General features: G+C 42.9%; 1 protein-coding gene across 1 annotated transcript; it reads right to left on the bottom strand.

Annotated features, from left to right (window-relative positions):
* Nucleotides 1–1059: 1059 nt before the first annotated feature.
* SLC43A3 (solute carrier family 43 member 3) lies at nt 1060–26690 on the bottom strand. The gene is made up of 13 exons (XM_056801736.1): nt 26534–26690; nt 25214–25544; nt 23570–23699; nt 21796–21842; nt 18303–18379; nt 17989–18081; nt 13035–13174; nt 12247–12353; nt 11038–11199; nt 9339–9458; nt 8555–8741; nt 2720–2843; nt 1060–1393 (listed from the first exon to the last, which is right to left on the bottom strand). Exons 2-13 carry the CDS (start codon nt 25395–25397, stop codon nt 1301–1303), a joined length of 1464 nt encoding a protein of 487 aa, XP_056657714.1. The 5' UTR covers nt 25398–25544; nt 26534–26690; the 3' UTR covers nt 1060–1300.
* Between the last annotated feature and the right edge of the window lie 1203 nt (nt 26691–27893).

Genomic DNA, 27893 nt, shown 5'->3' with positions numbered 1-27893 from the left:
TGAGAGGTTTCAATTGCTTTCTGTTGCCTCTAGGATGAAATACCAAGTTCTCAGTCATGCATTTAAAGCCTTGAATAATCTGATTCCAACCTTTCTACCTTTCTAGGCTCACTGCACTTTACTCCTCTTGATCCGGCCTATATTCCAGCCCAATTATTCCATCTCCAGCCTCCTTGTGTTTTTAAAAGATTTCCTTTTTTTCTCTTTCCTTCCCTTGCCCAGGTTCACACAGCTGGTGTCTGATGCAAGATTTAACCCAGGACCTTCCATCTCCATGGTTGGCTCTTTCTCTATCCACAGAACCTCCTAACTTCCTTCCTCAGCCCTGCCTCTTGGAATTCCTAGCTATTAACCAGTCTTAGCTCAGGAATGTGCTACCTGTAAGCCTGCGCTGAGTTGCTAGTTGTTAGGGCTCTCTCCCTCCTCAAATGAGCTTCCATTCACTTATCTGTTTGATACCATGTATCCTCCAATCAAGAAGCAGCTCCTTAGAGATGAGGACCAACGGCCTGTTTTGCCTATGTCCCCCCAACACCTACTTCAGTGCCCCCAAACATTGTTAAGTGCTTAATTGCTTGTTGAATCAAATAGCCTGCTTACTGGACTTGATGTTTAAGAAAGTTGAAGATGGAGTCCCTTTATGAAGCTTAGTGTCTAACTGACCTTGAACACAGTCTGTTTAGGCTCTTACCTCCTATACCAATGTTGGCAAACCTATGGCACACATGCCACAGGAGGCTGCTCCCTTCCCTCTCTCCACGAAGCCTAAGGACATTTTTCACATCAACTGCCCCCACCCCATCTGGGGTAAGGGGGCATCTCACAAGCAGCACGAGGATGCAATTGGGCACTCTATCTCTAAAAAGTTTGCCATCACTGTCCTAGACTGACCCAGCTCCCCAGTAACCAATGGGTACTCTTCCTGCTTTGATTGGGTTCTGCCCACCATACTATTCCCCAAGTTGGAGCCCCTTGAACATCACCCTCCCCACCCCAATGCACGATCCCAAAACAGAGAAATGCCTCCCAGGCATGTCTGCAGACACTGACATTCACACATCTTTTTTTATTTTTTTTATTTTTGTACAAAAACATTTTTTAAAAAAATAAGCCATGACCTTGTCTGTTCCATGGCAGATAAACGACCTCAGTTTAGAGGAAATGCCTTCCTAGATACATCCCTTCCCCCTTCTTCCTACCCACTTGTAAGGAGTTTCAGAGGAAGGGATGAGGAAGGCTGCAAGCTACACTACCATAAAGCCCTGAGCTGGAAGGAGGGGGAGCATTGAGGCATAGAACATTAGACATGTTTTCCCTGGCGATGCCACACCCTTGACACCAAGAAAGGATGGACAAAGGAGAGAAGAGTGAACAATATCAGCACAATATTTACCTGTGGGAGAAAAGGAAGAGAAGGAAATGTAAGTACTAGTCCGGGATCACTTCAATCAGAACAATAACTACGGTGGGATAATGAGGGCTTTACCATGAGCACCAAGACTTTTTTTTATAGGGTGCTAATAGCATTTGGACTCCAGCAGGTAGGAATAATTGAGTTAACTAATTCATTTAAATAGTTAAAACAAGAAGCTATGAGGGCATATCTCCTCCCTACTCCCAGTCATTTCTCTTATGTGACCCTGCCCTAATTCTCTTTCCTCTCTCTTCCCCCCTTTCTCTCTGCCCTTTTCTCTCTCTCTCTCTCTCCCCCCTTCCCCTCTTCCTCCCCCTCTCCCTCTCCTTTCACCATAAGACCTGGTGTTCTCCCTATTCCAATCTGAACTTGTCTTGGAAGTTGGTTTGTGGTACTTCCCCCAAGTGGTAGGGATTCTAGGGATGACTGTGACTTATGTGGCCATACTTATTGTTCCATCTTCATCCTTTAGGTAGCCTGTTCATTTCATAATGTTAAGAGCTAAAAGGGAACTCAGATAGCAATCAGTCATAAGCTAGAAGCTAGAACTGGAAGGGATCACCTTACTGTATGGAGAACTGAGGTACAAATACAGTTATTGAGCATCAGAGATGGGATTTGAATCCAAGGCCTCTGCCTCCAGAACCAGTGTTCTCCTTCCAATGCCTCCATAATCTCATCTAGTCCTACCTTTTCATTTTCCACATACAAAGGGAAAGCAACTCATTCAAAGTTACACAGCCAGTTGTTAAAGCTACAATTTAAATAGGTCTTTTAGAGTCAAATATTTTTGAAGAGATCATCTAAGTGAGTCTTCAGGGACATTTTAACTTCTGCATAGCCCTTTGGAGAAAAATGAAGGCAGGAGCAGTTAGGTAGCCCAATGAATTGAGAGCCAGACCCAAAAGCAGGAGGTCCTGGGTCACAGATTCTAAATATCTCATTTTATAGGAGAAGAAACTGGGGCACTAAGAGGCTAAGTGACTTGGCCAAGATCACATAGGTTATAAGGGATGAAACTAGGATTCAAAATGAGATCCTGACTAAATCTAGCATGCTTTCTACCTCATGGAACTACTCTCCTTTTTTGACCTTATTTGTTTTGGGCAACTCTAGACCAAGAAACCCTCAGAAAGCTACAGTCTCTCCTGGGAAACTCTTGAAGAGCCCCAAATACCATAGAAAACAGGTAAAAATCATCTTGATTCTCCCATATTACTCCTCTCCCATCTATTGTTCATCCTCTTCCCCAGAGGCCAGGTATTCTCATGAAGGGAGAGGGGTAGACACAGGGATGTTACTCACATATAGAGGGTTCCCCTGGAGTGGCCCTTTGATGAGGATGAAAATGGGGAACTGTAGAATTGTGACTAGTGCTGACAGCATCATCACTGTCCCGTAGATCTTCCCAAAATGCTGGGAAGGAAAACTGTGGAGAAACATAGAATTGCCCAATGAGTCATCATGCCCCTCCCACTATGGGGGCTTTCTAGTAACTCAGATTTTGTCTATGTTCTTTTCTGTCCTGTTGCCCTATCCATTTCCTTCTTTATTTATTGTACCGATAAGTATTCTGAAGTTATATGATCCAAATTGCCTCCTTCCTTCCTTCTCTCCCCTTTCCCAGAATTGCCAAACAATTCAGTCTGGGTCATACATATGTTATCATGCAAAATCCATTTCCATATCATTCATTTTAGTAAGTGAATAATCTCATAAAACCAAAACCCCACAATATGAATCCAAATAAACAAGTAAAAAATCACATGCTTTCATTTGCATTCCTACTCCAAGAGTTCTTTTTCTGGAAGTGGGTAGAATTCTTTGTTGTAAGTCCCTCAGAATTGTCCTGGATCATTGCATTGCTGAGAGTAGCAAAGTCTATCACATTTGATTATTCTTCAATATTGCTGTTACTGTGTACAATGTTCTCCTGGTTCTGCTTATTTCACTCTGCATCAGTTCACATAGATCTTTCCAGCTCTTTCTGAAAGCATCCTGCTCATCATTCCTTACAAAACAATATTTTCCATCACCCATTATGAAGATTGGATTTGGCTCTCCCCTAATTGTAACAATGAAGGTACTTTCACAATCCTTGATTGTGAAAATTAAATTGTAATCCCGTCTATTTTTAGTCCTCAAAAATGCAAACACAATACTTAAAGTTGAGTGGGAAGATCTGCCCATGTTATATCTAATCACCAAAGGTGTAAATATCCCACTTAATCATGAAGTGGGAGGTCTGTGACCCATGTGTGAGATAGTGGGTAACAAATTAGAATTGACTAACTGCCTTCTGGACAGTCCTAGAGCAGAGCTTCAGCTGTGATTGGTAGATGTGGAATTAGGGGAAGTAACAAAAAAAAAAGGTTTTTGAAAGAAAGAGACAAGGGCATGAGGTGGTTCTTTTGGGAGTTTGAAAGAGACATATTTGGAGTGGAGCCTCCTATAAGAAGCAGTTCTACTGGAGTTGAGGCTGATAAAGAATCTGCTGATTGAACTGACATGTGGTGAGTATAAAGGCTGACTTCCTTTCCTTGGCCTTTCTGGAGGCATCAGCTTTTGGAAAAGGCCCATCGTCTTGAGACTCCTTTCCCCTGGCTGGGGCCTTTGAATTCCTACCTGGCTCAGAGGAAGCCAGAGCTCGCTCGGGCACTCTCCCCTCTCCCCTCTCCCCTCTCCCTTCTCCCTTCTCCCTTCTCCCTTCTCCCTTCTCTCTCTCTCTCTCTCTCTCTCTCCTTTTTTTCCCTTTCTTCTTACTATTTTCTCTCTTATAAAATAAACAATCGTAAATTCCATTCTGACTTTAGTATTCATTTTTGGGATTTAGTAATTAAATCTCTGGTAACCAATTAAATATATCCAGTCCAACCATAATTCTAACAACCTGGCTGACCACATCAGTTGTGACAAAATACCCTCAATCTTAACTTTCCTAAACTTTTCCCTTACTGTTGTGACTATCCCTAAGTCATATTTTAATAGCTTATTTTGAATCTACACAAATCAAGTGTAGAGGTAAGTTCAATTTTTTTTCTCCTTAAATTAAATAAAACAGTAGTTTTAATCTTAGCAACAGGGCCCTAAGGTCATAGCTAGGGGAGCTGTTTCAAATTCTCCCTTGCCCTAGGGAATAATCAACCCAATTAGCTGACCCTCCTTGGAAATACTAACTGACTGGAGTGTTCTTAACTAGCTGTGAGAAAAACCTGGAAAAAGGAGCCCTGCTAGAGAGTGCTTGTATTAAAGTTTTAGCTTTGTCCCCCTCTGCCTTTTCCCCCCAGAAGAGTTAATTGGATTAAAACTTTAAAAAGCACCACACCCAAACACCTAAAAAATGTGGTCAGAGCCAGTATACTGCCAAATTAACAATTGACTTCTCAGCAAAATAACCAGAATTGGACAAACATTGTTCTTTGTCTATTTCATATCCCCAAAAATATATGGCAATGGCTATACTCTACACTGTTCCTGGGTGTAGTTGCAATTGTTATCAGTGCAGTGTTATATCTTTTTTTCTCTAGGAAAGACATGGAAAATACCATAAATATGCTAAAAAATCAAATAAGAGATTCAGTTCAGTCTCCCCTCAGAAGTCTCCAACTGTTCCTTCTACTACTCAGCAATATGTAGAACTAAATGCTCAGCTTCAGTATAACTCAAGTCGACTAGAAAATATAGAGGAGAGTTTGGGGGAGATCATGACTTTTATTAAAAACATTGAAATGAATTTAAAACCATCCCAGAGTAGGAGGGACTTATCTCTCCATACTTCCTCATTATAAGAATCTCTGTCCCACCCTGCTCTACACAATATGGCTCCTAGTTCACAAACCATCCCCTCCCATATCCATCTCCTTCCCCTGTTATCCAACCCACTCCTCCCCCCACCCATGCTGAATGCCCCACCTTCTCCTCCCTGGCTCCTCCCCCTACCCATACTGACTGCCCCACCCCCTCTACCCTAACCCCTGCCTATGCCTCCTGCCCCCCTCTGCATCTTCCCCTCCATAGTCCCTGCCCCTTCTTCCTTTACCCGTCCTTCCTTCCCTCCCTGCCCAATTAATTTCCCATACTACTCCTACCTCTCATCCTTCTGGCACTATGGGCCCACAACCTCTCCCCCTCAGCTTGCCTACCCCTTCCCCTCCTCTTACCTACCCCATTGAAAACAGAGCAAGGAGCCCAGAGACAGAAAATTCAGAAGTTTATTCCCTTAAAGGGAAGTTCCAACTTTCAATAAAAATGGGAACTTGGTATCTATAAGACAACATACAGCTTTCAGGCCTAAAGATTTAAATAAATTCAAGGAAGGCCTGCCACCATTTGAGGAAGAGCCAATATTAATTATCAAAAGATTAAGAACATATTCAAAACTCTTAACCCCACTTGGATAGATGTTGAAAATTTATTAGAAAAAAATTTGACAGAGAGAAAAATAAAGTCATCTCTTTGGCTAATCAGAAGTGAGGTAGGGAAGAAAACTATTGGTCAACTAAAAATCCACATTGGAACCCCAATGTTGAACCAGATTATACAAAACTAAACCAGGCCAGAGAAGCATTAATGACAGCCATGAGAGCATGCTCTGATAAGACTAGATTCATGGTCCAAATTTGAAAACACCCAACAAGAAATAGATGAGACTCCCTCCCAGTTTATGGACAGACTTATTGATGTGGGGAACATATACGTGGACTTTGATCTATCCAGAGAAAGAGATATTAGACAAATATATAAACAATTCATTAAGAATTGTTGTTCAGTGGTAAAAGATTACTTTAAAACTAGCTGTCCGAACTGAGATTCTATGGACCTCAAAGAATTCAGGAGAGTAGTAATGTACATTTATAAGGGCCATACAAAAAGATGTGAGGAAAACAGTAAATCAGTGGAAGACTTACAGAAAGAAATTGAAATGTTAAAAATAAACTGAAAAATCAGGGAGAGACCATAGCCCCTTTGCAGGAATCCACAGATAAATCAATAACATGCCTTTACTGTGGAAAAAGAGGCCATGTAAGAACTGGCTACAGAAAAAAAGAAATAATAACAACTTTAGAAATAATAACTATAGAAATGACTTTAATAATGATCACAGAAATCACAACTTTAGAACTGATAGAAATAACTATAATGACTATAGAAATCAAAATTATAGAAACAGAAATTGGAAAAATGATAACTCAAACCAACTCCACAACAGTATAACTTAAGTGGAGCTCATCCAAAAAATACTCAGGTTGCTACTGCTCCTCCATGTAGGGAAGAAGATGGTGCCCCTTAGACTCTATTGTTTTTGCTGATATTAACTCTTTTCAGTTTTGTCTCCCCTCCAAATAGTAGCAAAGAAGAAATGGATTTTTTTTAATACAGTACCTGTGTGACTGATTATACCCTCTGTTGATAATGAATAATTGGCTATATTGATTGTATTTAACTATTGATTATGATAAGATTTCCCTATTGATGGATCTGTACTATTTTGTTGTGCTTTATTTGTGCCATACAGTATTTTTTCTTTCTCTCATTTTTGCATTTGAAGCACATAATTGTATTGAAAATATTGTCTTTTAACTAGTTTTGGTTTTTGCAATAAGCATATCCATTTGCAATAAGATATCCATTTTCCTAGCATATAAATGCATACCCAAAAGCTTTAGACTATCGGAACCTGCCATTTATTGATAAACATTATGGAACTATGATTAATAATTGTGCCTGATTCTAGGAAATGGAATAAAAAAGGGGGGGGGGAGCAGAGACTATAGCTACATAGTGCCATAGAAGCAGGGATTTACCCTGAAAAGTGCCAAAAGAGCACACAGGTAAAAAAGAAACCAATCCATGTGGATTCTAAGCCAATATGAAAGGACTTGAACCTAGAGTAAGACTCATGAGGTTGAGGTGCTTGACATTATGTTAAGACACAGGATTCCTTGAACCACACTCCTTGTAAAATACTTTCTATGAAAGTACCTAACAAATGGTTATTCTGGCTCTCCTATCCCTGAGAAATGATGAAATATCAGATTTTTCTCTCTTAAGATATGGCATCTTCCTGTAGTCCTGACTTATAATGGGTAAATACAACATTACTGCAATTTTTTCCCCTTGAGATTTGTAGGACATAAATTTACTTTAATTGGATCCTAATAACAAAGGCCTATTATAAATTTATTCTTTTTTAATTCAGAAATTTTATAATATATAGTTTGACTTTTTTATTTCTCTCAAAAGCTTAATTTTTTCCTCTATTTATTTTTCTTTTATGTTTTTGATTTTTTCTTTTGATAATTGACTCATACATCCATAACTCAACCACTTTAGAGTTGATCCGGGTGTTGAAAACCCTCTTCAGGGGGGATTATATTGTATTTTTATTTTTAAAAATCCAAGATTTAGAATTTTGTTTGAGAAGAATTTCAGGAAAAGAAGTTTGCTAACTCCTTGAATATAGAAAATGACCTCCAAAAATTGATGCAGAGTGAAATGAGCAGAACCAGGGGAACACTGTATACATTGTGGCACAATCAAATGTAATGGACTGCTCTACTAGTAGCAATGCAGAAAAACTGGAGAAAGCTGATATGAGCCAGAAAGATCCAGGTTCAAGTCATGATATTTTGCTTGAGTGATTCATTTTATCTCTAAGAACCCTCAGCAACTATCTAAAACTAAGTAATAGAAGTGCCAACCTGTATCAGTAGCAATTCCTCTGGCAGTTCCTTTTGTAATCTCTTATGTCTCTAAGTTTCATTTTATTGTATGTATCCCAACAGTCTAGCCTGTCAAGTTCTTTCTGATACCTGACTCACCTGCAAACTCAATATAGATGTAAGCTCTCTGAAAGCAGGGCCAGTTTCATTTGTTTTTGTACAGTCAATGCTTGCTAATCAATGGCACAGGAATGAGCAGATTTCATCCAAAATCTCTATCCACAATTAATACAAACATCTTGATTGTCACCATTTACCCTATTCCAAAGCCAATCATTGATCATCTTAAGTCTCATCTCTCTTCTTTTCCTCTTGTCTATCCCTTGACCCCATTTCCTAGGAGCTAGAATGGGTATCCCCATCTTTGCTCTAGAACACACACACACACTTCCCACCCCTCTACTTCAACCCTACTTACGCCAGAGTGATGAAGGCAGCATTTCCTCCAAACAGGAAAGACCGACTAATAACTTGTAGGATGAAGGTGAAATACTGGAGCTTGAGGATAGGAATGGAGGCACAGATGGAGAAGGCGAGGCACAACAGAGATGTCAGGGCCAAGGATGGGAAGGTACAGTGAAGATCTGCCATGGATTCTGGAAAACCTGGTCAAGGAAAAGATTCTAGTTTAAGTTGGAATAAAGATAAATGGAAGGATGGAAATTGGAATGGGGAAAGGATCATGAAAAAAGGGAAAAGGGTAATAAGGAAGAACCTGGAGGGGAAGAGAAAGATCTAGGAAAGAGATTAGAGAGCAAAGGACTTTATACTGTCAATAGGCCAATTAAACAGGTAAAACAACATTCTTTAAGATTAAAAAAAAAAGAAAGAAACTACCAAATTGGGAGTTTCTTTCCCCACTCCCCAGGCTATTTCCCTGACTTTTCCTCTCTTTCCCATTTATTGCTTCAAAGCCTCCTGCCCAGGGGCTGACCCTGTCACTACCATGAGACAGATTTCTGGAGTTTCTCCAGTCATGGAACCTTTTCTCCCGAGTTCCAGAAGTCTACACTCTTCAGCCTCTTTCTTTCTAACCCCACTATCCCACTGAACATGTAAAACAGTTTAGCAACAACAGCAGAATTATTCATTTGGGCTCTAAGATGAGGGGCTGAGGGAGCAAAACTGTGAAAAGGAGAGACAGGAAAACAAAGACTTGATAAGGGGTTCCAGGACCCTGGACAGAGACACTCAGACCTCACCTTTTCTTCTTGCCTCCTGCTGGTATTTTTTCTTAAGGCGATCCAACATGAATCCATTCCAGGGGGCACACAGCACCCCAAAGAGTTGAGTGATGGCAAAGGCATTTGTAAAGGAGCTGACTGCAATGGTCAAGAGAGATGGAAGAGATTAGTTAGAGCTGAGCAGAGGAGTGTCTAGTTTAGATATAGCTACCCCTTATCTCCCCCTTTCCTGTATTCCCAGTGCTTAGCACAGTGTCTGGAACACAGGGAGCACTTAAATGCCTAATAAAAGCTGAGTATGGTGATCAATGCCTTTCAGGTCAACTACCAGAGAGGCTGAGGGTAGAAAATCTCCCGAGCTTGGGGGTTCTAAACTGTAGTGGGTTATGCTGATCACTAAACTTAGAATTCATATAGTAAACTGTTGGGGTAGAAGAGGTGAACCACCAGGTTGCCCAAAGGGTAAAAACTGGCCCCAAACTGAAATGGAACAAATCAAAACTCCCATGCTAATACAAAGGGGACTAGGCCCATGAATGGCCCCTCTACATCCAGTCTGGATGACAGAGGAAGGTTCAGTCTTTTGTTTTTTTTAACTCTTACCTTCTATCTTTGAATCAATATTAAGTATTGGTTTCAAGGCAAAAAAATAGTAAAAGATAAGCAATTGGAGTTAAGTGATTTGCCCAAGGTCACACAGATTTGAACCCAGGACCTCCCATCTCTAGGTCCAGCTCTCAATCCATTGAGCCACCTAGCTGCCAATTCTGTTCTTTTTAAAAATTAAAATAAATATTTGCTACTGCTATTGGTGATAAGATCAACTAATCCAATGTTCTCACTGTACACGGAGAGCAAACAGGCCCAGAGGAGGTGAATGACTTGCCTAAGTTCACCAATGAGTCAGTGGCAGAACCAAAACTAAAATTCAGGTCCTCCTTCCCTTATAGGCTAGTGCTCCCTGCAGAGCTCTCATTGAATGCTCTAATAATGGCACACTGCTCTGAGAGGACTAACCTAGCATGTGGAAAGATGGGGGCTATACCTAGATGCAGATTCCAGTGGCAGCTCAACCACTAAGGGATTACAAACAAGTTATTTAACTTCATTAAAAGGCAGCCTGGGGGGAGGGGGTAGAGAAGAAATTAGGTGGCTCAGTGGTTTGAGATCTAGGGCTAGAGATGGGAGGTCCTGGGTTCAAATCTAGCTAGACACTTCCTAGCTATGTGACACTAGACAACTCACTTAACCACCATTTCCTAGCTCTTACCACTTATGTTTCAGAACCAATATATACAGTAATAATTCTAAGATGGAAGGCAAGGGTTAAAAAAAAGGCAACAAAGGATAGAGCAGGATACCTGGATTCAGACCCTACTTCAGGCACTCACTAGTGTGAGCCTGTCTCACCAATGGAATTCCTTCAATCTATAAAATTTTAGTGTTGGACAATGACAACCCATTTCACCTCTCAATTCAGGAGGCTATATACCATAGGTTTTTTCCTCCTCAGGAAACTTTGTGATGCCCATTTCCCAGGATCCTTTATTTATTCTTGGAAACCCTAGAGAGCTAAAGAAGTAGAAAGGATTTCCACTGGATTCCATATCCCTAGCTGGCATCAGTTACTTATATCTCCCTATCACATACCTGTGTGGCTCTACTCCAGGGTCCCTCCTATTCCCCCAAACCCCTCATCTGCCCTCCAAGCAAATACCATGATCCTGGTTCCCATTGGACAGCTGGTTCAGCATGGGGTTGAGAGTCCCGATGAAGAGGTAGTGCCACAGCTGCATTACAGACATCCAGACCAGGTGCCAAAAGAATCGCCAGGAGAGAATACAGCTCCGGAAAGAGACCTGTTCAGCCCCAGATGACTCTGATGGAAAAGGAGAGCCTTGACATGATTAGAGGAAAGGGAGGGGGAATAGAGAAGATTGAAATCTGGAGAGATCATGGACCGAGAAGTAGAGGAATCTAATAACAGGCAACTAGCAAGTTGCTTACCATCTCCAAGAGAGGGGAGGGAAACAATTTGGATCTCATCATTTCAAAAGAAATTGTTATTACATGTAATTGGGGGAAATTTTAGAAGTGAATAAAGAACTGGACTTGTAGTCAAGAAGACTTGAGTTCAAATTCTGCATCAGGTACTTTAGTTGCATGACTCTGGCCAAATCACTTAACTGCACTGTGCCTCAGTTTTCTCTTCTATAACATAGGAGGATCAAATGAGATAAACTATGTAAAAAAAAAAAAACAATGCAAACCTGAAAATACTCTGAAAATGTTAGCCATTACTCTTTTTTTAAATCTTTACTTTCCTTCTTGGAATCAACAGTATATGAGTTCCAAGGCAAAAGAGCAATAAGGGCTGGGCAAGGAGAGCTAAGTGAATTTGAATTGCCCAAGAAAATGTCTGAGACTGGATTTGAACCCAAGTCCTCCTATATCCAGTCCTGGCTCTCTATCCACTGAACCCCTAGCTGCCTCACTGCTCCCTTCATTCATTCCTTGTTAAGAGGGAAGAAAGGGTTAATAAGGCATATTTGAAAATGACAGAAAGACAGATGGCAATAAAAAGCCATGTTGGAGGGGCAGCGACCCTGAAAATGAGGGGTCCTGTGTTAAAATTGCTCCTCAGACAATGTCCTACCTATGTTACCCTGGTCAAGTAACTTAACCCCAGTTGCCTAGCCCTTATTGCTCTTCAGCCTTAGAACCAATACCCAGTATTGATTCAAAAAGAGAAGGGAAGGACTTAAAAATAATTTAAAAGTAACATTAGTGTTTAGAGAAAAGGTTTCCAGTGAAAGATGGACTTGGGAGGATAATGAAATCTCCATTGCCTCTGGGGATAATCAGGTGACAGGAAAGGTAAAGATGGCATGGAAGCAGATGATGAGAAGAGGGGATGCAGACTTACCTTGAAGTGTTGGGGAAGGAGTGACCTCCTGCCTCAGTTCCTCCTCTTCCTTGCGGACTCCACCTTTTGTTCCTTGGGACCCATTAGCTCCCCTTGAACAGCTAATGCTGAGGAAAGAGATGGCCCCATCCAACCCCAAAGCACAGTCAGTTTTTTTCCAACAACAATAACCAACACTTACAATGTGCCAGAGTCCTTGCCTTGAAGAAGCCAAGCTTCCACTAGAGGGGAGGGAGCTCATAAACAATCCCCCCTAAAAGATCTTGTGGTGGCCATATACGGCCTTGGGGAAGGGGAGAAAATGAATCACAAAACGGCAGAAAATGATCCATCAAAAATTGTTTCTACATGTAATTGAAAAAAATAAAAATGAAATCCCATGTTAAAAAAAATGGGGCAGGTAGGTGGTACAGATCTGGAGTCAGACTGGGGCAGGTAGGTGGTACAGATCTGGAGTCAGAAAGACCTGAGTTCAAATCTAGCCTCACTCAAGACATTTTGGAGGTGTGTTACCCTTGGCAAGATGCTTAATCCCATTTGTCTAACCCTTGCCCTTCTTAGAATTACTAAGAAAGTAATAGTTTAAAAAAAGTATCCTGTTATTCTTGGCAGGGCTGGGAGAGTTAGTAGGGTCCTGGATATGGTACCCTATCTGATATGGGGTGGCTTCTTTCTCATTCCCCATACTCACCCCACCACCTCCTGGTGCCTCCTAGTCTCAGTGCCCTGGGGTAGTATTAACCTGGACCTCTGAGAGGTGACTGCCTGGGGGAAAGGCCAGAGCTTACCCATAAGTGTAGTTGGATGGCACTGGATAGGGTATGTGGCCCCTGGGCATGAGGAAGAAAGTTCGGATGAGATGAAAGATGCTGAAAGCACAGAGAATGAAGAAGGACACTCGGAGAGGCAGGCCCCGCTCGTACAGGAGCTGTGGAAAGAAAGAAATGGGGTAGGTCAGCAAGGATGGAGCACTCTCCATCAGTCCACCTGTTCAGGACCTGAGGACATCCACTATAGGAGCCAGGCAGTCAACCTCTAGGTCTTTAAAGAGGAGCTTTGAGTCTTTTTTTTTTTAACCGTTACCATCTATCTTGGAATTGATACTAAGTATCACTTCCAAGGCATTAAGAACAGTAAAGGTGGGGGCAGCGGGGTAGCTCAGTGGATTGAGAGCCAGGCCTAGAGACAGGAGGTCCTGGGTTCAAATTTGGCCTCAGACATTTCCCAGCTGTGTGACCCTGGGCAAGTCACTTGACCCCCATTGCCTAGCCCTTACCACTCTTCTGCCTTGGAGCCAATACACAGTACAGAACAGAACAGAAAAGGTAAGGGTTTAAAAAAAAAAAAGAAAGAACAGTAAAGGCTGGGCAATTGGGGTGAAATGACTTGCCCAGGGTCACACAACTGGGAAGTGTCTGAGGCCAATTTGATCCCAGGACCTCTCATTTCTAGGTCTGGCTCTCTATCCAGTTACCTAGCTGTCCCAAGAGTCATTAGATGGAAGGAATCTTAGAATGGAATAGGATCAGAACTGGATCTAGATCCAATAGATAAGTGATTCATAGATAAGGAAATTGAGACCCAAAAATTTAAGTAATTTAAAGGGACCTTAGAACAGACAATGAAGAACTAAAAGAGGGGACAGTTGGGTGAATCAGTGGATTGAGAGTCAGTCCTAGAGATGGGAGGTCCTGGGTTCAAATATGACCTCGGACACTTCCCAACTGTGTGCCTCTGGGCAAGTCATTTGACCCCCATTTGCCTAGCCCTTACCACTCTTCTGCCTTGGAGCCAATATACAGTATTGACTCCAACATGGAAGGTATGGGTTTAAAAAAGAACTAAAAGAAATCTTGGAAAATAAAATGTAGGAAGGGATCATGAGCATAATGTTAGTGTTGGATGAGACTTTGGAAATTATTTCAGTTCTAGCCCTTCATTTTACCAATGGGGAAATTGAGGCTAGGAAAGTGGGATGACTTGTTCAAGGACATACAACTAGTTAGTGGGAGAAATGAAACTAGATTCTAGGTATCCCTTTGTCATTGTTCAGTCATTTCAGATGTATGTGGCTCTTTGCAATCCCATATGGGGTTTTCTTGGCAAAGATACTGGATTGCTTTGCCATTTCCTTCTTCAGCCCATGTTATAGATGAGGGAAACTGATGCAAATAGGGTTAAATGACTTGTCTATGTCTGCCCTTTGATCCAGCCATAGCACTGCTGGGTTTATACCCCAAAGTCATAATAAGGAAAAAGACTTGTACAAGAATATTCATAGCTGCGCTCTTTGTGGTGGCCAAAAATTGGAAAATGAAGGGATGCCCTTCAATTGGGGAATGGCTGAACCAATTGAGGTATATGTTGGTGATGGAATACTATTGTGCTAAAAGGAATAATAAAGTGGAGGAATTCCATGGAGACTGGAACGACCTCCATGAACTGATGCAGAGTGAGAGGAGCAGAACCAGGAAAACATTGTACACAGAGACTGATACAATGTGGTACAATCGAACATAATGGACTTCTCCATTAATGGCAATGCAGTGATCCTGAACAACTTGGAGGAACCTACGAGAAAACCACTATCCACGTCCAAAGGAAACACTGCAGGAGTAAAAACACCGAAGAAAAACAACTGCTTGAATACATGGGTGGAAGGGATATGGTTGGGGATGGAGACTCTAAATGAACGCCTTAGTGCAAACAACATGGAAATAGGTTCTGATCAAGGACACAAGTAATACCCAATGAAATTGTGTGTTGGCTGCAGGCAGGGGCAGGAAGGGAAATAATATTATTGTAACCAAGGAATAATGTTCACTAAATAAACTTATTCAAATGGAAAAAAATAATAAAAAATAAAATTTTAAAAAATGACTTGTCCAGTGCTAAACTAGTAAGTGTCTGAGGCTGGATCTAAACTCAGAAGATGAGTTTTCCTGACTCTAGACACAGCACTCACTCTCTCTCCCCCCTGCACCAGCCAGCTGCCTCTAGGTCTCCTTTCCATTCCCAAGTTCTATTATTATGCTTGTCTTCTTCTGGAATTAGAATTCCAAGGCCCTGATCCTTATAGGGGTGGGGGAATGGTCCCATCTCATCTTGAATTGGTATGCAAGGTCTAAGAAGGGCAGCTAGAAGAGCCCTAAACACAGGATTTTACAAAGTGCTTCATGCAGAGGCAGAATGAACTGGGTTCAAGTTCTGCCTCAAAAACATGTTGGCTGTGTGTCCCTGAGCAAATCACTTTTTTCTTCTGTCAAATAATATGAGTGGCTTCAATACTCTCCGACATCTCTTCCCGGTGGTCTACGATCCTAAAACCTCAGTTGGGTTGCAGGCAGGCTCTGGTCCTGCAGAGGTCAGCAAGCTGTAGAGTCCTAAGAGCTTTCTACCTACAGAGCTCAGCATTGTCAACAAGGGGGAAAGGGAAGAAGAGAGCCACAATGGGGAATTGTGGGGGAACATTCAAAGACAGCCCAGCCAAACCAGGCTTTTCAGTCAAAATTCCAGGTCCTGTTGCTGGACATTTACAATGGCTATCCCCCTCACCAGCTTCCCCCAACCTGGCACATACACATGTAGCCTAGAATGTTCTCCTCCACCTCTTCCCTTCCCCCTTTCTGTCTGTCTCTCTTTCCCTTCCCTCTCTCCCTCTCTGAACCTCTCACACACACTCTCTCTCCCCCTCTGTCTGTCTGTCCCTCCCTCTCCCTCTCACACACACACTCTCTCTGCCTCTCTCCCTGTCTGTCTCTCCTTCCCTCCTTCTCTCAATCTCTTAATCTCAGGTAGCCTTCAAAATCCAGTTTAAATACCTTCTCCCTGAAGCCTCTCCCAATTCCTCCCAGCTGGCCTCCCTCCCCAAGTGAGCTGGTATTCCTGCTGTCTCACACACACACACACGCACACACACACTTGTGCATGGAGGGGCCTCTTTTTCCTCAGTGTCAGTTATCTACAGTTAACCCAAAGCACAGGAAGTCTGTCCTCAAAGCACCACCTGTGGCAGCAGTCGGCCCCCGTGGCGGCATCCTTTCGGCCTCCACTTTCATTTCTTTCGAGTTTGGTAGAAGGATAAGAGGCTGAGGAACTGGGGGGATCCAACAGAGATACTTGCTTATCCTCAGTTTCAGCCATTCTCAGTAGGTCTTGGAATATATCCCCCAAAGAACGCCCTCCTGTGTGTGTACAAACATGCACATGCATGTATGTATAGAACTATAGCTATCCACATGTGCGCATACATGTATAGACATAGATATATACATGTGTCTATGCATGGGTATATAAAGGTATAAATGGACATGGCTAGATCTATACACATCTCACACACATTTTCTATACCCAGTTGTCTCCCAGATCAATATGTAAATTTTTCTGTTGTTTTTTTTTAACCCTTATCTTCCATCTTGGAATCAGTACTGTGTATTGGCTCCAAGGCAGAAGAGTGGTAAGGGCTAAGCAGTGGGGGTCAAGTGACTTGCCCAGGGTCACACAGCTGGGAAGTGTCTGAGGTCAAATTTGAACCTAGGACCTCCCATCTCTAGGCCTGGCTCTCCATCCACTGAGCTACCCAGCTGCCCCCTATATAAGTTCTTTGAGATCAGAGACTATTTCCTTTTTCTCTTGGTATCTCCTGCTCCCAGCACACTGCTTGGCACATAGCAGGTACTTAATAAATACTTGCTCATTGGTTGATCAGTCTCAGGTGAGAAGAATACAAGATGGAGATTGGGTCAGTGTCTACTTAGAGGTTCAAGGACACTTCCTTAAACCATACAGTATTGCCAGGACAACCTAGTCTTATGATCCTCATGGCAGCAGCCACATGGGACATAGGAGAGAGAGCAGTAGCTCTTAGTTGGATCTGGGTACAAATTCCACATCTGAGCCTATGACCCTAAGTAAGTCACTTAACTTACCCAGATCTCAGTTTCCCCTCTCTGCCAAAAAGCGGTTGAAGCAGCTAGCCTCTAAAGTCTCTCCCAGCTGGTAGACTATAGCCTCCTTTGTCCTCTGTTCCAGATTCACCCTAGTCACCTCTGACCTGGGCATTCCATCTGGGATCTTGCTTCAGGACCCACATTGGAGCTTGTGAATCCAATACAGCATTTATTAAGCATTTGCTGTATATGAGGCATAGTGTCAGGTTCTAAGGATATGGAGGAAAAATGGTTCCTACCCACCTGATGCTTATAATCTGGGGGATGGGGGAGGAATACAACAGATATTCAGATAAGGAACTAAGTAAGAGGAGCTGGTTCATGAACCCATGCGAAGACAAAGAGGAGGGAGATGGAGTTCCAAACTGGCCATTTGGGCCAAGAGGATATGGAGGAGATCAATGTAGGCTATGTCTGGAAAGAGAGTTGGGAGCCAGATTGTGAAGGGCTTTAAATGCCGGGCTAAGGACTTCAGGTTGTCTCATTTCATCCTGAAGTAATAGGGAATTATTCAGAGTTTCAGAGGAGGGAGGTGACATGGTCAGGTGAGAAGATGGATAAACAAGGAGGAAGGAATGGACTCCAGAAACCAATCGGGAGGTTAAGAGAAGAAAGGAAAGGGGGATGATTACAAGGCAGGGTTACAATGGCTCCATCCTATGGGAAAAAATGATCAAGTGACCCAAATGCTTGGAAGAAATTGCCTGCCATCTTCATCAGCCCCTTCTTGGAAGTGTTTCCAGGATAGGGCAGAGGAAGGAAGGGAAAGAGGAGAGGAAAGGAACAAACATACCTTAATGATGAGAAAGATTGCAGAGGAGGAATCGAATGCCCCATTGTAGAGGGTGATTATGGTGGATCGATGTTTGCCAAATAGGTTCCCCACCTGGCGGAAGGACAGCCAATGAGCTATTAGATTTCTGGAAAAACTTCTCCACATATACATCCTTGAACATAATCCCCTGACCAGGGGTCTTTGAAGGAAAAGCTTTAGCCTCTGAGGGACCCCAGTTTGGAAGAATTACTGCTACTGCTTCTTCTTTGTCCTTTGTCCCTTCCCTCCCCCTACCTCACTTTGGGAAAAAGAGCTAAGGAGGAAGACCATACCTGCAAATTGGTAAGAAGAAACAGGATGCCTCCAACAGCAAGCATTGGGAAGGCAGCAAAGAGCATGGGTGCTGTACCTGAAAAGGACAGACGGGTCACTTCTGGTTTCCTGACCCTAACCAGAGGGGAAGTCAAACCCAATAACCCAGATTCAAAGAGATTCTAGATATAGATTTTCTCCATCCTTCAAGGCCTACCTTATGCTATAGCAAGGTCCCGGAAACCCACCATGCTCTTTTCTTTTCCCTGAATTCTTATAGGACTTTTAGTCTCTGCCCCACAATTCCACAATTAACTAATCGTGTATCATTCTATTTCACAGGATCATAGAATAAGAGAATACAAATCCTCTTCCCTTTTCCTGGCTAGACCAGGAGGAAGCCTTAGATAATTTGAATAATCTGACTTAGCTACCAAGGGACAAACAAGAGGAAGTGGGCAAGATGGAAACAAGTCAAGAGACAATTCTAACTTAACCATCTAAGCATGAACTTAGTTCTGAGTGTTCTGAGCCTTGTACACCTGTGTTTGTAAAGCAGGCTGGTGAGAACCCACAGAAAATGTAATAAACTGAAGTTTCCAACTGTATTGCAGCCTTTCATGTTAGGAGGGAACCTCTAGAATAAATGACAAGTTCTGGAAGGAACCTTTACTTTTGCATCTGCAAAATAAAAGGGTTGGGCTCGCTGGCTTCTCAAGTCCCTTCCAGCTTCATGTTTGATCTTAGTCATGACTGTCATGTACAGACAGTATGGATTCAATATTCCAAATGTGGCCTGAGTAGGAAGAACAGAACCTCGTTCCTAGAAGCTACACGTCATTGTCAACAGAGCCCCAAAGCCCAGCATAAGAATGCAATGTGGAGGGGGCAGCTGGGTAGCTCAGTGGATGGAGAGCCAGACCTAGAGATGGGAGGTCCTAGGTTCAAATCTGGCCTCCGCCACTTCCTAGTTGTGTGACCCTGGGCAAGTCACTTGACCCCCATTGCCTAGCCCTTACCACTCTTCTGCCTTGGAGCCAATACACAGTATTGACTCCAAGACAGAAGGTAAGGGTTAAAAAAAAAAAAAGAATGCAATGTGGAGTTTTGATTTGGGTCTTTTCCTGGTCCAAAATGCATCATTCTATTGCAGACTGGCCCTCCTCAGCCAGCTTTTCTCTTCTCTTTTTTGCTTTTGTTATCTAGACCTGGGGAGGGATCAGAGTTCTTCTCTGATGTTCCCTTCACCAATGAATGAAAAAACATTTGTTGTTAAATGCTTACTAGGCTGTTCTATGTACTAGGCATATTAGTAGAAAAAGACAATTTCTGCTCTCATGAAACTGACACTAATTGGAAAAGTCACAAGGAAGACAGCAAGGTCTTCATGCCCCTAGGATACTTTGGGCTATCTGCCCTGTGGGAGGGACCCACCATTATTGGACAAAGGAGTTAAGCGGGGTGGCAACCACCTTGAAGAAGGGGAAGAGAAGTTCTCCTTGGCACCAGCCAACGCTACGGATTGGCACCTTCTTTGCCACTTAAGTCTTAATTACAGGGGACATTAAAGTGAAATGATTTGCCCAGGGTCACAGTGACAATACACGTCAGAGATAGAACATGAGCCTGGGTCTAGGGGACTTCAAAGTCAACTCTTCAGTCACTCACTACTCCTTGGTGCCTCTAAAACATTACTGTTGGTACCCATTACTGTGATGGTTACATACTGCTTAAATTTCACGAAATCAGGTTTATGAACCAGAAATAAATATAAACACCGACCCCGTGAATCGTGGGCTCCCTCTGCAACCTCTTCTTTAGAAATTGAGTCAGAGTTGCACCCAACATTCTTGGAACACAGTTCTGGGATAAGACTTTGGCTATCTACCCCATTAGAATACCAGTAATATCTTCTCCCTCTGCCCTGAAGGCTCAGAGTGAACTCCTAATAACCACCCCACCTAAACTGCCACCCAGCATTCTGTCAGGCTGGGCTTCTACTTAGCAAGGTCATAAACCCCTTGGGATATGTTGAGGTTGCCAAGCTGAAAGGGAAAAAGAAGGGCGAATACACTCCTGCTTACTAGAGGGAGGGAGGTGGAACAGTGGATGGGGTGATGGCTCTGAAGAAAGAATGCAACCTTGAAACATTTCCTAGCTTTGGGACCTGGGGCCAGTCACTTAATCTCTGGTCTGCTTGTTTCCTCAACTGGAAAAAAGGAGATAGTAAGATCTACAGCCCAGGGCTGTGATAAGGACCAAAAGAGTATTTGAAAAACACTTAGCACAGTGCCTGGCTCCATAATAAATGTTTATCCATGGGGCAGCTAGGTGGCTCAGGGCATAGAAAGTCAGATCTGTAGATAAGAGGTCCTGGGTTCAAATGTGACCCCAGATAATTTCCTTTCCACGTGTGACTCTAAGCAAGTCACTTATCCTCAATTGTCTAGCCCTTATTCTTCTTCTGTGTTGGAACCAATACTTAATATTGATTCTAAGACAAGTTATGGTTTTAAAAAATGCTTATTCATTTCCCTTTCCCTTCCTTTACTTCAGCTTGCCCTAGTCTCTAGAGTCCTAGGGTCTACACTGCAAGTCCCTTTGTGGTCACTTATGTTCCCCTTATTTCTAGTATCTTCAAAAAGTCTTGCCAAACCCATTCCCCAATTGCCCTCCAAGGCTCATGTCATGCTCTCAAAGTATCTCTATTTGACCACTGGCAAAGATAGGATCTTGGATTTGGAACTGAAAGGTCCTTTACTTTATATTTGTTTATTTACTTACTTACTTTACATTTAAATAGGAAGGCTAGGTGGCTCAGTGAAAAGAATGCTGGGCTTGGCATCAGGAAGACTCATCAATCTGGCCTCTGACACTACTACCTGTGTGAAACTAGCCAAGTCACTTAACTGTGTTTGCCTCAGTTCCTCATCTATAAAATGAGCAGAAGGAAATGGCAAACCACTCCAATATCTTTGCCAAGAAAACCCCAAATGGGGTTACAAGGACTCAAGACTTGACTTGACAACAACTTTACATTAAAGATGAGAAAATTGAGACCCACGTGCAATAAGTGGTTCCCTCAAGATGACTAAGAGACAGGTGTTGCTTGTAAACCCAGGATGCCCTTTCACCTGTGTATCATACATCAAATTAGGGAATCTCAACTGTCTTTGTGACTTAGTTTCTTTCTCTATAAAATGGGAATAGAAGCCCATTCTATCAACTATAAAGGATTATTTAGACTTCCTTTGAAAGTCCTTTTTGCATTCTGAAAAGCCCCACCCACCATAAATGAGAACCATAGATATCGCTAGCACAGTCTAGTTAAGAGGGAGTGTTCCTAAAATGTGAGCCCTTAAGTGATGACCCAGCCTGGGGTAAGGGGGATAAGAAATACCTAAACCAATTCCTCAGCACCCCCATCCCCACTGTCCCTTTTGGATCAATCTCCTAGCATTAGGAGGTCCTATGAGAAACTGTCCTGCTTCCTTCCTCCCAATTGGCACTCACCTGCAGAGGAGATAGCTACAAGAAGGGTGGCCCCAGTGTAGAGAAATCTGAAATGCAGAACAAAGAAAAGGGACTTGTCAAAACACCAGGGCCCCTGAGTAAAAGAATGGAGAAACTCCATATTTCCTACGTAAGGCTCACTCTTTTGTTTTTTATTTTTTCTTTCTGTTGCTCAACAGGAAATGGGCAAGAGAGATTTCCTTCTCTCTGGGTACATGGCTGGAGAAGACCTAGGTATTGAGAAAGCAACTGGCTAGGTAGGGATGGGGGATTGTGGGAGTAAAAAGATATAAAGAACAAGTCCAAGAAAAGGAGTTAGTGTAGTCATAAGGGAATAAAGGAAAGGCATTCAAAATGATGTGATGGATAGAGGATGGGTGGAAATCTGAAGGGAACCAAGAGGCCTGTCTGTCTTTCCAGAGGGCTCCAAGTGGCTAATAACTCTAGGAAAAGAACATACCACATATGTGCTTTCACACTAAAAAGTAAAACAAAAAATTCAACAATAACAAAGAGTTCAAGGACCAATCATGGTGTTTTCTGGTTAATAGGGCTCAGTGGAAGGAACCCTGACCCTAAACTTTGACCCAAGAAATCTAGTTTGGAAGCAGAGGCTACCACTCAGTGGCTAGAAGCCAGGTCTGGAGTCCAGAGATCCTGGGTTCAAATCTGGTCTCAAACACTTCCTAGCTGTGTGACCCTGGCCAAGTCACTTAACCCCAATTGCCTAGCCCCTGTCATTCTTCTGCTGTAGAACGGATTTTTAGGATGGATTCTAATATAGAATGTATTTTTTAAAAAACAGAAATCTAGGTTTGAGACATAGCTCTGAATGAATAGTACCTAGTAGTCTGAGTTGGGTCACCCTGAGTAGGTCCTTGAACTTTTGTGACTGGGTTCTCAATTAGGCAATACCAGTTTTATTACCTGTCTCACTAGTTTGAGACAAAGACATCGCAGTCTTTAAGTCACTCTAGAAATGTGAGCTTTTATTACTGCACATTTCTCACCTCCTTGGAAGGGAGCCAGACTTATCTCAATAACCCTTGCCAGGAAGAAGGCAAGACAGTATTATTCTGACTATCTTGATGGCAGATGTAGGAACAGCAAAGAGAAGGCAAGGAGGGAGACTGAGGAACAGTGTAACAAGTCACAGTAAAGGAATTAGTGGAATATAGAATTCTTTATAGAAGAAATAACAGATCCAAGGATAGAAAAAACTTGAGAACTTGTATGGGCAGATGGAGAGCAGAGTAAGCAAAACCTGGGAGACAATTCACCTGATGGAAAAGATTCACAAGGGAAAAGAAGGAAGATCAGAACTCTTTTCTCGATGAGGACTTTTGACACATCCTCTTGGGAAATACTGAACTCTAAGTCCATGATCTACATTTTCAGAAAAAATGAATACTGATTGATTTGTTTTGGGTAATTGTATTTGTCACTAGGGAAAAGTCCCATTTGGAAGTCTAGAACAACTCCTTGGAAACTGATTCTGTTTGGGGTTTTGGTGGCAGTTTGTTTGTTTTTTGAGACAAAAACAAGACATTCTGGATTCTCTATTGTTTGCTAGTAGGAGATAGAAACAGAAAAAAGCCCACCAGATTTAGCAGATTCTGGAACCTGGCTCAGACACTTAGAACTAACAACTCTAAGCAAGTCTCTTTCCTTTTCGAGATCTCAATTTCCATGAAACTTTATATTTTGGAGATCAGGAGAGAGTGCCGAGTTGCCATTTAGCTCCTAGCCTTCCCTCTCTTGTCTAGGAACTCACATGGCAATGAGTCGAGCTACGGTGGTTCCAAGGCGATCAAAGATGTAGCCAGTGGGGAATGTCATGAAGTTGTTCGCAAAGGACGCCAGAGTAAAGATGAGGGAGAACTTCGAATCCTGAGCGCTGCATTCTAGAAAAGAAAGAATTTTCACAGGTCCACTTAAAGTAGGTGCTACCATATTCAGAGCTGCAACTAGACAGAGTTCTCCGGAGTAATGATATTTAGGGGGCATCAAATATGTTGGCATCTTTTACCAGTGGGGGGGGGGGAATATGAGCTTTGCCTCCAGGGAGTAGCAGTAATTAGGGAAAGATGGGGAAAGAACAGCTTCATTCCCATCAACCCCTGTCCATAATTATCCCGATGTGCTCTTTCCCTCCCTGCCTGCACCCTAATATCTAAATTGTCAAAACTTGCCTGATTCTTAGATAGATCTACCCTTCAAACCCATTTTAAAGTATTACTTGGATTTAATGTTAAATGTAGATATTACTAATGTTTTATATCCTATTATTTATATTTATTGATAATATTTGCTATAAATAAGATGTTAAATAATATTAATTTTGAAGTATGATCTAATATAACCAACACAAAAACAGAAATCCTTTCTCCACCATTTCCTCCATCTTCCGTTTAAAGACTCATTTATATAGCATCTAAAGTTTTGCAAAGTGCTTTACTTCACCATTATTCATTTGACTCACAATAGCCCTGGGAGGTAGGATAATGATTAACATTTGAAAAGTATCTTTTAAGGTCTTCAAAGCACTCCCTTCACATCACCTCAAAGACGTGCCAACAATCACCCAAAGAGGTAGGTGTTATTACTCTCAATTTACAGATGGGGTAAACTGAGGCCCAGAGAATTTAAGTGACTCATCCTAGGTCCCACAGGCAAAAGTAAATTGAGGTCCTCCAATTCCGATTAGCAGTCTTCCCATTGCACAGTACTTCTCTCCTTTGGTAAAGCTGACTGCTTCCTAAGGCAGCTTATCTCACTTTAGTATAATTGTTAGGAAAATCTACCCCCCAAAAAAGTTTGCCCCTGGACCCAATGCCATCTACAGGTCCAATTCCCCAACAAAAACCCCAGAATTGGACTCCTTGTGTCGTGTTAAAATTTGACTGGAAAAAGGTTCAGGAAACACGGAGGTTTTAGCAACAGCAGTTCCTGTTTCATTTGTGCTCGACATTTCCCCAAACTCTGTCCTCATAAGAGTTTCCCATGAGTAATGAGGGGGAAGTGTCACTTTCTGCAAGTGGCAAACTCATCAGAGAGAGGCCAAGTGATTTGCTCAAAGTCACAGGTTGAGCCAGGTTGAGTATTTTTAAGGAATGGTTCCCACTAAAGCCGGCGTTTGGATCAATTTCTATCAAGCATTGGCTTTGTGCCCACAGCAATAAAAGCTAAAATATTCCCTGGCTTCAAAGGGATTCTATTCTCATCAGAGAACTGCTTCATTCTTTTTAGACCTTTTTGGGGTGATCTGTCCAATTGGGGAATCATGAGATGGCCACACCTACATTCTGTATTACTCCCCTAAGGTGCCAATCTCCCAGCACCAAGATCTTCCTCCATAAAAAAAAAAACAACAACAAAAGATCGATTCAGCCATTGTCCAGACACACGCTGCTCCTACCTGCCTTCCCTGTGGCATTGCCCGTCAGATTGAGCGGCTGCTCACACAGATCCTGAAAGTAGTGGTCACTTTTGAGAACGAACACCAGCGAGGTCCAGCCAAAGATCAGTCCGGAGAAGGCTATACATTCCAGTAGCCCCGTCAGGAAGGTGGCCACGCGAAGCAGGAGCTGAGATCGGGCCATGGAGCTCCAACCGTACCGCCACTGGTTTGGTCAGGGTCCAACCCCAAGGTTCTGCCTCAACAGAGGCTTTTTCCTTGGGTACTGCTCCAAATTCCAAAGGCAGGAAATATCTGTTTCTGCTCCTTGCCCCAAGCTCTGGGGACCAACCTGCGGGGCAGACGGGATCTTATTTTAAGCCTCTGGAGCTCAGCTACAACCTGAAGGGCTAGGATCAGAACTGGTTGAACCAGGGTAGAAACAGAGGATTGGAGGAAGGGGAGCAAGAGCCAGCCAAGGGAGCAAATAAAGCAAAGCAACAGCTGGTTCTTTTAGGATTAGAGCCCTTGCTCCACAATCTTTGGGGGACCAGCTGTTGCTGGCTAGATACAGCTGTGGGAAGATATTCATTTCACGACTCTTCCTCCCTTACTTCCTTTTCTCTCGTTTCTTCTCCTGGGCCTGTTAGACCGACCCGGTTGATTCTCAACCTCTCCAGAGGTTAGTTTTTTTGGATGAGGACTCCTTTGGCGATTTGGCAAAGCCTTTCTCACAATAATGTTTTTAAATGCATAAAATAAAATGCGTAGGATTATACAGGAAGCCTAGTCTATGGGAATACATTTTAAAATCAGTCCAGGGACCTTAGGGTAAGAACTCCGGGTCTATGTAGTCCATTACCCCAAGGTAATGGCTCCCAGGATGACGCTTTGTGATGCATCCTTTAGCCCCACTCCCCAGCAATCTCATTTCTAAACAAAAGTTCTCAGCCATTTTCTGCATATTCACACACAATCTGACCAGCAGAAGGAAGACCCAGGGAAACTGGGATTTTCCCAACTTCAAGCAAAAATAACTCCTGTAAAAAGCTTGTTCCTTTTCTGTACAATGAAGTGATCAAGTTAAGTGACTCATTAGTTTGACCTAAAATCCCTTCCCAGCTCTGAGAATCCAGGTTCTTAAACCCCCCCCCCCCCACTCCCCAGCTCAAATATTTTGGTGTTCTAGAGTCCCTTCCAGTTCTGATGTTCAATTTAAGGTCTCTTTTCATTCTAGGCGCTGGGCCCACGCTTCCAAGAATCTGGCCTCCCTCCCATCCCCCACTCTACCACATGTGCTCATTCCTGAGATAGGGATTCCAGCCTTTCCACCCAACTTACCTCTCCGGAGAGCAAAAGGCTTCTACGTTCTCTTCCCCTACCCTTTCTTAAATGAGTTCTTTGCAGATTCCCGCCTTTGCTTCCCAATCTCTAGCCCCTCCTCTTTTGCAAATTGATTAGTTCACAGCCAGAAGAGACCCACCCCACTGTGGAGCTTAGTACAAGCTCAGCCCATCAGTCTCTGTCCAGTAGAAAAGAAAAGGTCTTTTGTCCACTAGAACCTAACACACACACACACACACACACACACACACACACACACACACACACACACACACACACACACACACACACACACGATTCTCTCTGTCTGTCTCTCTGTCTCTGTCTGTCTCTGTCTCTGTCTCTCTCTCTTTCTCTGTCTGTCTGTCTCTGTCTCTGTCTCTCTCTCTTTCTCTCTCTGTCTCTGTCTGTCTCTGTCTCTGTCTCTCTCTCTTTCTCTCTCTGTCTCTGTCTGTCTCTGTCTCTGTCTCTCTCTCTTTCTCTCTCTGTCTCTGTCTGTCTCTGTCCCTGTCTCTCTCTCTCTCTCTCTGCCTACTCAGATGGGCAGCTTGACTCTTTCCAAGTCCAGATCTCAACCCAGGACTTTTCCGTTCGCCCCCTCTTCCTCAAACACCAATTTCACCGTCACCATCGGACAAACACTTTACTGCCAACACCCTCGACGGACCATATCTTAACTTAGGGAAACTTCCGCACTGGAGGCTGCTCTCCAGGGCCCCCAGGTCACAAGTGGCCAGTTATTTTCGGGAAAGCCCGGTCTTACTTCACTCCCAGCTCCCGGGCTATTTTCTCGTAAGCCTCTCCAAATACCTTTCATACCTAGATCTTTTCCTTTCCGTTTTCCGTTTCTAGAACAATGAACCACAACCTAATGAGCTCACCATAGTTCTTGGACGGTGCTCCTCTGACCCCACTGACCACCACCCCACCGTAACTTTCCAGGCTAAGTGTTCCTTCCCCCTCTTAATATGTAGATTCTTTTCCGGCAGAGACTGGCTTTGTTTTATGTTTATACCCCCAGAAATTAGCCAATCATGGAACTAGAATAAATGTTTAACAGTTGCTATTTCCATGTATTTAAAAGCTTTCTTTCATTCCTCTTCATTTATTATTCAGAACCTCCCTTTCTTCCCTCCCCCCCCCCAATTCCAACATACTGGTCTCTGATTGGTGAATTTCTGTCTCTCCTCTTGCCCAAAGCCAGTTCTTCATACCACTTCCCAGTTATCTACACACCCATGCTTCCTGCACTCTGGACATCCTCCTACTCCTCTTCCTCTTCTCCTAACCATCAACTCTGCCCCTAGAAGGTCTGGCTCTGGCTGCCCCCTCATCTTGCCACCACCCCCACCACCCT

Source organism: Monodelphis domestica, chromosome 6 (genome assembly GCF_027887165.1).
Source record: "Monodelphis domestica isolate mMonDom1 chromosome 6, mMonDom1.pri, whole genome shotgun sequence".
NCBI lineage: Eukaryota > Metazoa > Chordata > Mammalia > Didelphimorphia > Didelphidae > Monodelphis > Monodelphis domestica.
The sequence above is the reverse complement of the archived record's forward strand: the minus strand, read 5'-3'. Positions and strand labels throughout refer to the sequence as shown.

What these genes read in the sequence shown, in the direction of transcription:
- SLC43A3 (XM_056801736.1), bottom strand. Translation starts at nt 25,397, where the DNA reads ATGGCCCGATCTCAGCTCCTGCTTCGCGTGGCCACCTTCCTGACGGGG. An exon ending in CAATGGGAACCAGGATCATG is followed by an intron (nt 9,459 to 11,037) that starts GTATTTGCTTGG and finishes TGACCATTGCAG; the next exon opens with TCAGCTCCTTTACAAATGCC. An exon ending in TCCAGGGGAACCCTCTATAT is followed by an intron (nt 1,394 to 2,719) that starts GTGAGTAACATC and finishes TTTCTCCCACAG; the next exon opens with GTAAATATTGTGCTGATATT.